We start from the raw sequence: 11,561 nt of genomic DNA on the forward strand, positions 1-11,561 counted from the left end.
AAAACCCCCAGTAGTCTAATCTTTGTATGACTGAATTATTAATATAAGACCCTGACTAATACTCATAGTAATTCTGCATTAGCATCAAAACAAAGTAGGATAAATAAAAAATGATAATACATATGTAGTCTAAGAAAAAAAGTGGAAAAGTCAGGGGCCCACTTTAGTATTCTTTCAGGGGGCCCAGAATTCCTAGCAACGGCCCTGATTATCTGACTAACTTGCATATTTCACTCAGAGGACCGGCGGATCAGCTGGTGTGCAGTGCAGCTGTATAGCCTACTGTATGATCCCTCTTCTCTCTCTCTCTCTCTCCATCGCGCTGTACGTCTTCACAAGACACAGGTCGACGTGTGTGGGGTGAGATGGAAATAAGAGCAGAGCGCCTTCTCTCTCATGTTGAGTTCCATAGACAGGTGCGTCAGTGCCAGTAGGTCGTCGCGGACTCGCGCGTCAGACATTTGGTTTTCCTAATGGGAATGACTGGTTTAACGTGACTTTATCATTAAAAGTGAGAAAAAAAGAGAGAGAGAGAGAGCGGTCAACCACTCCTAGACGCGTCAGGTCAGTCATAGCGCAGGGGGGAGGAGGGATATTATTCTGTGGTGAAAAATAGGTCTCATTCATGAAATTTTATTGAGAATTTTACAGGGGGGGACAGCGCATGTTTACCGGGTAAAAAGTGTCCGGCGACTCTGACCCCTACACCGCAGCAGCCAGAAAAAAAAACTGATGCGTCCGTGCAATAGCGTAGAACAGCAATGGATAGAATGTGTTCATAGGCGATACTGATCTCTCTGCTTTGAAAGAGTTTCATGGTGACATGCTATAAACCAAATGACATTTTTTATATTTTCCCCAAAAAACGGGACAAACTGTGTCCCGGGAGAGATTTCTTTTTCCCCGGGACAGCTGATGAAATAAGAGAACAATTCTGGGAAAAACGGGACGGGTGGCAACACTAGTTGCCACTGAGCTGCAGCTATTGCATTGTTTATTACGTCTAATGCAATAAGACCTTGCTATGACTCCCAAAAATGTATTGACAAGAGCATAAACAAAACCAGCAACTGTATGTTACCTGTCCTGGTTGTTTTGCTCCAACTTTCAGGAAGTGGCAGCAGAGTAAGGTCATTGATGGGATATTGGTGGACCACTGGCTACAAATTGGGCTGGTAAATTGTCATGGTTATAATATTCAACTGCTTGCTTTTGTTCATTCACTATAGCCTACTTAACATTAACACCATATCCTATTTTTTTTAGTAACCCCCTAATTGTTCCTGAATGCTGGGCCAATTGAAACAAACTAATAGGCCTACTGTTTACCCAAGGACAGCAGGGTCTACCAATATTTTGGGAGGACCGAATTGTCCCTGCAAATATTTGAGTGAACTTGTTCGCACAGTGTTTGGAGTGAAGTTGTATTAAATTCAGTTTAGCCAAAGCCTTAAAGATCATTAATTTAGGTAGGGCTATGATAACAATTCTAGGCTAATGCATTGACTATACAGTATGGTGGCCATGGTTGCTCACCAATAAAAGGCACTGCCTGATGGAAAGCGATATTTTTTTTATAGGCTATTTTTTTCTAAAATAAATGTTAAAATAAATTATTACTGAAAAGGGAAACTGCAGCTTTGGTAGACCTATTAAAGCAGATATCAGTGGAATGTTTTTGTTAATATAAGTCCTAAATAGTCCTATTTTCCGTCAGCAATCACTTACATGAAGTATTTCAGCCTAAACACGAGTCTCTCCGTCACTCTGCTCTGCTGTAACCCGAGGAGAAAATTTTCCTTGTGGGATACAAGTGTTATCCAATGAGGAGAGAGAACGGCATGAAGGGCTGTGTGTGCAGCCAAGGGATGCGCGTGAATGTGGTGACGTAGCACGAGGACCAATTGATGCCTGACAAGGGCGGGGGCTGCTAACTCAAGGTGCGTTCAAAGAAACTCGTACTTTGTGTTTTTCCTTCCTGTGAAGTCATACCAGTTCGATCTGGTACGAGTTCACGGGTCGGAAGTTACGAGTGGCCGTTATAGGGAACTTTCACAGACAACGGATGGTAAAAACACGAGCTACGGGTTACCTGGAACGCTACCAAGTCGTAGTTGTGACTTGAAGCTGTAACTTACGGTTTCAAAAGCCTGCCTTGAACGCAGCATTAGCCGAAACGGCCGTGAAGCTGATATCTGCTTTAAATGTTTAGGCTAAGTCTTTCAGATTGGTAATAGGCCTAATTGGAAGGATTGCAGGGACGTTGTATCCAATGTTAAAAACAAACCGGTGCCCTTTATTTCACCTTAGTAAAAGTACCTAAATGTACCCAGGTAAGATCTCAACGGTTTATAAATCCAGTGGGTCCCATGTTGTCAAAGCACTGGTCTCTTCTAAAGAGGCAATTAAGGCAAAAAATATTACAACATCACAAATCACACTTTGCCATCGGCTTACAAACAAACAGCATATGGTGCTTCTGGCTGTTAGGGGAAGTTAATCCTCATGTTTTTATGACAGAATGCCTCATTGGCACAAAAACTTTCTGGCTCCACTTTTCAGCTGCAGTTGGGTTCAGTTTTGGCAATAAACGTACTAGCCTAGGAGAAGATCATGATTTTGGTTAAAATTAAAACATTTTAGCAATGGGCAAAGCTCTCTGGTAGAACGTGCATAAAGTGTGATTTAGAGTGCAGAAAAAAACAACAACTAAGGGCTGAAATATGGTCAACATACTGTATACAAGTAGGCTTGCAGGGGTTTGAGCAATACTGCCTCAAGATGAATGTAATTCATCCAGTATTTTTCATAGCCTACTTGTCTTTCTGTGGACAGAGGGTGTAAGTCGTCTTTTCCATGGAACATAGATAGTAGTGCCTATAAAAAGGTGCCCAGTGGGTGGGTTTCTCAGAAGCCAGCCATTTAGTAACAGCTTCTATAAAAATCTTCCGGCTGCAGATACCACCTTAGCACAAACCCTCAGGAATAATCAATAATAATAATGTTATCACTGTTATTTAAATAAACACATGTAACTCTGATTCTTGGATATCTGATAGTTTTATTGCTAAATGCATGGATAAATCATTTTTTAAACATTAATGTAATGGATGACTATTTGTGTCATCTGTGATTAACATACACCACTGACAGGAGTATATTTTTTGTGCTTCACTTTTCACATGTTGCACTAACCTAAACAAATAACCATGCTGTAATTTTGATTTATTTAACTCTGGCACTGTGAGAAATGCTACAAGTACATCAAACCACTCTTTACAACTGGCATCCAAGACAGGACAGACAGAAAAATGCAGCCTGTGTCTGATGAATCTGGGTTTCTGCTGAGACATGCAGACCCAGTCCTCCTTTTATCAACACTCCAGGCTAATGGTGGCAGTGTAATGGCGTGAAAAATGTTTTCTTGGCACACTTTGGTCCCCTAAAAACGATCAATCCTGGTCTGATTGCAACAGACTGAGTATTGCTGCTGACCGCAAAAAGCAAAAGCCATCCCAAATGGACTTCAGTGAACATCAGAGGTCTCCACAGTCACCACATGTGATGCAATAGGAAATTAATGTGCAGCTGACAAATTGATGTGGATGCAATAGTGTCAACAATGAGCTCAAATAAATCTTTCCAACATCTTGTGGAGCCCCATGAGGAAGTGATGCTGTTGAGGCCATGCTAATTATTTGGAAATGTAGTTTTGTAATTTGGAAATAGCTATGTATCTTCTTTTTTTCTGATAAGTCATTTGTTCTTGAAAACTGACAAAAACCAACCTGCTAAAGATGCTAATTCACAAAGGACAATTTCACTATGTCTTCATCATAGAGTTTGCTCGTGAATGAAACATAATAGCACAGTTTTAGATAAAGATATCGACATGTTGTGAAGCTAATTGTTTCCCATAGGATAAGGAGTAGTGTGGTGTATGGACCCAAATGCAGCACAACTGGGAGGCAGTTAAATGAGCTTTATATAAACACAGTGGGGCAATTGATAGACAGGTTGTGGCAGAACTCAGATGAATAGCTGGCAACAGGTAAGTACAGGCAGATCTCTGGTGTATGTTGCTGGTCAGAGTGAGTGTGTGCGTCAATTGAGAGGCCAGAGATGGGCAACAATACTGTAGGAGGGTATAGGCTGATTGGAGTAAGGGCTAAGGGGACAGACAGAAGGTAGAGGACAGAGGGGATTGTTGAACCAGCAGGTAAGGATCAGCACTCAGGGGAAGGTCTTGTGGAAAGGAGGTGTTTCTTTCAGGCAACGCAGCTGAGGCAGGAGCAGACCAAACAGCCACAGGCAGACAGGAACCAGGAGAAGGATAGGAGAAACTCATGGTCAAAGATGGAAGGCTGTTGGTCAGAAGCAAGACGAGACCAAACAAAAACCAGGGAATCAGTCTGAGATATAGGTGCTGGAAGGTCAGATATGCAGGCTACTGGGACTGTTAATATGCTGGATTGATTATGTAGTGCAGGTGCAGGAGATGACGAGGGACGAGGCTGATGCAGAGGTGTGGCAGGGTGGAGAACGGAGGTGGGACAGGAGGAGTGATGACAGCAGCTGGAAGAGCAGGAAGAGCAGACAGGACAGACCTGAATGGTTTGTTGTTGGCTAAACTAGTAGAAAGTAATTTTTCCATGTGTCACAACTTGAATAGTTAGAAAATAGAGGTTTGTTTACATTGTGCCGAAGCTATAGCCTATCGTCCATTTTCTCCAACATGCTTCCAGTGTGATGGCATATGGAGCACTGAGGAGGACTTGTAACGGAAACTCCACAAATGCCACTCTTCTGGTCATATCAGTACTATCTGGAAAGCTTCTGGCCTGAAGTCAGACCCATTTTGTTTATTATGGGTCTGACTGTTCTGGGGGAGATGTTGATGCAGGAGTGCTAACTGCTAATGTGAAGTGAACATTTCCTCCCTATAAAAAGAACGCCATTGTCAAAACAACCAGGTAACTGTGATTGTGAAGCACAGAAAGAGCAATGCGCGTGTCATTAGCTCTGCTATTGTGTGGGAAGAGAAAATACCCCTACACAACAGAAGCCATGGCCTTATTGGGCACTTTTTTTGTACGTGCATCAGTTTTAATGATGACAGGGGGGAATGTTAGGAGATGAAACAGACGCGGTGAGGCTGTTTTATAGTTTTATGGAAAACCGGTAGCACTGTGCACCATCATCATGCTTCATCTGACCGGAGCCAAAAGAGAAAGAGTTCATGTCATGAACCTCCTGCACTGCAAAGACCGACTTCCTTTTTTTTTTCCTGTATCGAATATTGGCACCTCTGCAGCTCACCTGTGGAGGCTCAGCCCTCACTTCTTCCACCTTATCCGCATCCGTCTTCTCTTCCATCATCACCTCCTTATCCTTCCCTCCCTCCCTCCCTCCCTCCCTCCCACCACCCAACCAAACACCTCATCAGCAGCAGAGTTAATGAACCTCCACCATGAAAGCGTCTTTCTCTTCTTTCCTCCATTGCCTTGGTCACCTTCATTTCTTTCACCTCCTTCTCTCCTCCACCACCATCTCTTGTTCCTGTTCGGTGGCTTCAGTAAATGTGCCACAGTGAAATTCAGATTGTTAATGGTTATGAGCAGCACACTCTCTCTTCTCATACTCCCAGACTTTTATTTGATCCTGTAGACTTTTATTTTATCCTCATGCTCTTGCTGCTCCAGCTTCCTGAGGTCATGTCTTAGTTTTGGCATTTTCTTGAATCTCTTTTTGAAGTATATCAATCGTCTCAGACCTCGAGAGTCCTTTCATTGGATGTACTGTTCAGGAAACCCTCAGTAGGCTACTTCTAGCTGACTCCGCAGAGTTTCTCCAGGAATTGCAAAATCTGGTTAGGTGTAACACTGAATGAGCTCATTGACACACTCTATCAAACACACTTTACAAAGTTTGCAGTATTGCAGCAGCAGCAGTAAATTAAAGAGTTGATGTACCCCTATAGCTGCTGTTTGTGAACTAGACCGTGGCACAATGCTCGCCCCAGTGTTTCTCTGATGGTGAGTGCCCTCTCTGACGGGCTCAGGTGTTCCTCATGCCGGCTGTTATCTTCCACTGCCCACAGGGGGCAAGGCGGTGTAAAGTGTATGTCATTACAAGACCTTTGAGGGATCATCTTCCCAAAAATACACGGTGCACTAAACACATCTTCAGGTCATACCGAGTAATTAATTAGTTAGGTGAAAGCAGTCGATTTAATCTGCCAACACTTTAAATTTGGCCTTTTAATCTTTGGAGATCAGTTTGATTTGTAATGAGCACTTAGACATTCACAGAAATTTCACAGTCTTTTTATTATAAAAAAAACCTACATTGATCACGTTTATTACAAGGCTACAGATGAAAAACTTCTGAATGATGGTTTCAATGAGGCCAGGCCAAAATTCACTGGGCTATAAGCTATGCCACATGAATAGAAAATTATGTGTCACTAGCTAGGTAATGAAATACTGATTAAAAAAGCACATTAATAACACACCGAGCAGGATATTGAGATATGTGCTGTCTACAATACATTCAAAAACTCATACAAGGCTGCAGCATCTATGAGGAAACAACAAAGGCAAACTCGAAAATTCAAGGACGGACAGATAATGAACAGACTAGGACTTGTTATTTGTTTAATTTATTTTCTTTGCAACAGAAGAGCAGGATTTTTTGTTTGATATGTGTCTCTCTGCATGTGTGTGTGTGTGTGTGTAAAATGAGAATGGTGAACTGGTGATGGCAACAGGAGGAAGAGGAGAAGAGACGCAGAGAAAGACTGTTGAGTGGGAGAAGTGTCGACTTGTTTGCTTGGATCATGTGTCTCTTCAACAAATCATATCATCTTGGCAAAGCATGGACAGCGCAAACATGTATGAATCATGAATGTCAGAACCGTCATCCGTGGTTTGCCTCTGCTTTGATTTGTTTTTTTTTCTCCACATTTTTTTCAGGAATTTGTGATATTTTATTTCCCACTATTGCAGGACAAAAGAACACCACATACCAGCCAGAAGGGGTGCGCGCCGTGGATGTGCCCTGCTTGTGTGCGCACACACACACACACAAATCAAGCACCCATTATGATTGACATGTTAGAGGATGAGGTTGCCTTGGAGACACAGAAATACAAAATGCCTTACATTCACTGACAATGGAGAAGCAATCCACACACACACACACACACACACACACACACACTTCAGCTATTCATTCCTTACGCTCCGGTCTGCTCCACATTCTGTCATTTTTTGTCCCGTAATCTTTTATCCTCCATTTCACACTTTGTCTGGTCCGTCATATCTCACACCCCTGTACTGTATTTGTCTACCACCTTATTAGCCCTTTCTGACCTGTCTCCATATTTCATTATCCCTGTCTTAAGCCACTCCTCCACTCTTAGCCCCCCTGTACACTCCCCTCTCTCCATCCCCACGTTGCACTCACTTGTTCACCCCTTCACTCGACTAGACCAGGTTGAACAGAATGCATCTAGGTCACACATCAATCTTGTGTAATTTGTACCATCTGGGTGCAAAGCTTAGACAAAGTGAAAAGCTGATAGCAAGACAAACACACACACACACACACACAGAGAGAGAGAGAGAGAGACACACACACAGAAAGCACTCAATGCAGCATAGGCTACAAACAAAAAAGGAAAAAAAAGCAGCCATCTCTGCCAATGTTGTTACCATGGGAATACAGTGTAAACAGCAGCCAATGTCAAAACTGGATTGAATGTGCCTGTGTGTGTTTAATAAATAATTATTTGTGTGTGTTCCTATTCTTCTGTGCAAACGGTGTTGTTAAGGAGACGGGCGGCGCCGAGCGTGCCTGTTGAAGAAGATGATGATGATGACTGGGGATCATCAGCACACAACACAACAGGCCAAATAAAATCAGGTGTGGCTCAGGCAGGAAGCAGGGCAGGGCACATGGGCTGAGCTGCTTTTGTTTTGTTTTTTTCACAATGGGATCAGCAGATTCACTGGTTTGTTGAGTTTCTGTGGGGATGTTGTTTGGTATAAACGCGTGTTTATTGTAGGATCTCCGACGACATGCTGCGTGCACATCTGGCAGAGCGGAGTTTGAGTTCGTGGTAGCACTGCACGAAGCTGTGGTAGATGAACGTGATGGGCAGCGCCAGGAGGACGATGCCGCTCACGACGCACATCCCCCCGAGCACCCGTCCCCCGACCGTCACGGGGTACACGTCCCCGTAGCCCACCGTCGTCATGGAGATGATGACCCACCAGGCCGCGGCCGGGATGCTGGCGTAGTCCGGGTTCTGCGTGCCCAAGTCCAAGCCGTGCTCCAGGAGCTGGGCCAGGGCGCTGTATATCGCCATGGCGACGCACACGAACACCATCAGCATCACCATCTCCCGGTAGCAGCGCGTGAGCGTCAGCCCCAGGGTCTGCAGGCCCAGGAAGTGCCTGGCCAGCTTCATGAGCCAGAACACTCGCATCATCCTCAGCACGCGTAGTATCACCCCGGCAACCCCGAGCCCGGCTCCCGGCATCCCCGCGCGGGCCATCGCCATGGTGACATAGTAGGGGGTGATGGCGATCACGTCGATGATGTTCAGCGGCCGGCGGAGGAAGGCCCACTTGTCTCTGGCCACCAGAAAGCGCACTATGCACTCCGCTGTGAACCAGCCAATACACACGGCCTCCACTATCCTGCAGGGGAGACAGGAGAGGAGAGGAATGAGTAAACAGGAAATGACAGGAGGAGCTAGAGTCAGATATACAGATAATAGGAGATACTGCTTGACAATGGGTAAATATAAGGAAGAAGGAGGCAAAGCAGAGGGTTGATGTGAATTATGGGAAATATGGGGAGAAATCTCTTCTGCTATTTGGGGAAGATGCAAATAAACATTGATGTGCACAGTGATGACAGAAGATGAGGAAATTGCCAGGAAACTGCACAGAGGGGGTTGGGGGTTGGTGGGGGGGGGTGTAAAAAAAAAAAAAAAAAAAAAAAAAACCTTCAAAGAGCGTATGTGACACAAGCAAGCACACCATTAGCCCATTGATTAGCACACTGCAAAGGCAAATCAAACTGAATTAGAGTGAGATGGGTGCTTGTGTTTGACATGGGAGAAGCCAGACCGAGCAAACACCACAGAGCCTCTGAGGATAACCACATCAGCACAATTAGGCCAAACCAAATTACAAGAGAGAGCAACTGAGAGAATGTCCTGTCATCATCTACTGGCATGAAACTAAATGGGAATCCTTTTGACCCCTCGAGTGTATAAACTACACTTTTACTTGATTATCTAACAACTGTAGCAGATCCAAAACTGAAAAGCCGGAGCGAACATAACCCAGCCTTATATAGAGAGAAGGGGGCCGCCTCGGGCTTCCCGGAGCAGAGAGCAACACGCAGGCTGTTGTGGCCAAGGCGACGTGGAAACAGAGGTGCACTTTTTCCACCTTGTGTCCAAAAACTGGAGCCAGAATAACTCCTGACATAGACAGAAGGTGATTCCTGTAAGTGACTTAATTCATTTCTGTTTGCTCCCCAAATGTAATCCCTCAGTACACCTTCTACTTTCAACTCATTATACCTCTGGAATATTATGAGACCGGCATTTATCGGATGTGTTTGTCCTCCTTGTGTACTGTGCAGTGTAAACTATCCAAGCCAATAAATATATTCAGTGTAATTGGGAGGAGGAGGAGGAGGAGGAAGAGGAGGAGGGGGTGAGAGACACTGGAGGAAGACACCAGCAACAAGGAGGAGGTTCTGTGTAATAATTAACACTACACTCTATGGATTGGCTATTGATTGGCTTCCTTGCCACACTTGTCTTACATGTGAAGACCCCACAATGTTGCCAGAAACTTGTCATTATGCTGTATTGACCTATAAGGGGCGTCAATTCACTTAACACAAGGGCAGATTTCCTGCAGCTACATGATGTGTGGCCTCTACTGTGGGTTTAAATATTAATAAATAACTGGTATTTTTTATTATTATTTTGTTGTAAAAAAAAGAAAAAAGAAAAGAAAAAAAGATTAGTGTTAAAAAAGCTGTAGCTGATATGACATCTGCCTCCATACACCAATCTTCAGGGTAATAAATGAATAGTGCGCAATGTGTTTGACCGCTGCCTTGATGCATGCAGGCGCAGGCATGAGATTCTCAAGTGGTTATGAATGTGTTTATTTATTCATAGAGTGTTTATCGTGGCAGGAACGCATCCTTGACATGACTTCGCATGCTGCGCTCATTTGCTCTCACTTTTACGCACCACACTTGTCTCACTTGTAGGACATCCGCACACACTGCGCCTGGATGTTTGTGCAGCATCCTCTTCCTCCTGTTGTCATGTCAACCTAAACTTATAACGGACCTTTGACTTGTCTTGTCACCTACCTGTGCTCCTCCACAGTATTTCTCTTCGCTGTGTCCCAGTCCGGCAGGGTGCTCGCACACAGCATTATCATAGACACGATGACAAAGATCACGGACACTGAAGCCAACAGCTGCGCCGCCAGCGAAGAGTTGGGCTCCTCGAAAGCCTTGCGCATCATCTCGAGCCATTTGGCGCGACCGGTGAGCGCGATCCGCTGCACCGACTCGCTGCCCGGGCTCTGAGGAGAGTCGTCCCCCGACACCGCGACGTCCATCTCGGATAGTGTGTCCAGTCCGATCTCGGACATCCTGTCATCCAGACGCTTCTGGCAGCAGGAGTCCAAGTGCGCGCTCTCCAGCCCCCAGTAGAGCATCTCCGTGTAGAAGGAGAGCTCGCACACTCCGGGGACGAAGCGGAGTTTACCGGAGCGCACGTACAGCATGATGAACACGAAAGCCTGCGCGTGGCGGTCGAAGAAAAACTCATTCCGGTCCCGGTCGTAGTCGTCGCACAGTTCAAGGACTTCTTTCTCGTTTGCGCAGGCATGAAGGCGACTGACGCGCCGGAGAGGGAAATCCCTGATCACCTCACGGGTGAAGGCGTAGCGGGTCCCCCCTACGTTGAGCACGCAGATGCTCTTCCCAAACTTCATGTCGCCAAATCGGACTAAAACTCCCCTCCACGGTCCATTCCCCCATCCATAACAAGACTTTGGACACTTTTCTGCAGTGGTGGTGGTGGTGGTGGGGGAGTGGGGGTATAGGGGGATCACATCACAGTCTCTCCCCTGTCCCCCCGGGGCGTGGTTGTCTCTGAGTGGAGGTGGCCCTGCGCTGAGCTCCGTGGCTGATGGAAACTATTCCTCCTGTCCCTCACTCTCCTCTCCTTCTCCCTCTGCAGCCGGTGGAGGAGACTCTCCACCCCAGTCAGGGCAAAGCCAATCCCATCAGTGATGTCACATGCGCGCGCGCGCACGGACGCACGCACGCCAAGAAAAAAAAAAAAAAAAAAAAACTAGACCCCCACATAGTGCTCTCTGCAAAGTAGGAGCTGTTTCAATGAATATCATTTTCCAATGAATGATTTTAAGTTTTTGCCATTTAAAAAAATCACTGTAAAAAGTATTTACGAGAAAAGTTAAAATGTGCAACATGTGGCCTATAGTTCT

General features: G+C 45.2%; 1 protein-coding gene across 1 annotated transcript; it reads right to left on the minus strand.

Moving 5' to 3' along the window:
- Nucleotides 1–8,059: 8,059 nt before the first annotated feature.
- Nucleotides 8,060–11,045, minus strand: kcng3 (potassium voltage-gated channel, subfamily G, member 3; the record flags this gene model as incomplete). Its single annotated transcript, XM_083994926.1, has 2 exons — nt 8,060–8,705; nt 10,414–11,045. 2 exons carry the CDS (start codon nt 11,043–11,045, stop codon nt 8,060–8,062), a joined length of 1,278 nt encoding a protein of 425 aa, XP_083851052.1.
- Between the last annotated feature and the right edge of the window lie 516 nt (nt 11,046–11,561).

This window comes from Trachurus trachurus (assembly GCF_905171665.1).
Source record: "Trachurus trachurus genome assembly, chromosome: 19".
Classification (NCBI taxonomy): domain Eukaryota; kingdom Metazoa; phylum Chordata; class Actinopteri; order Carangiformes; family Carangidae; genus Trachurus; species Trachurus trachurus.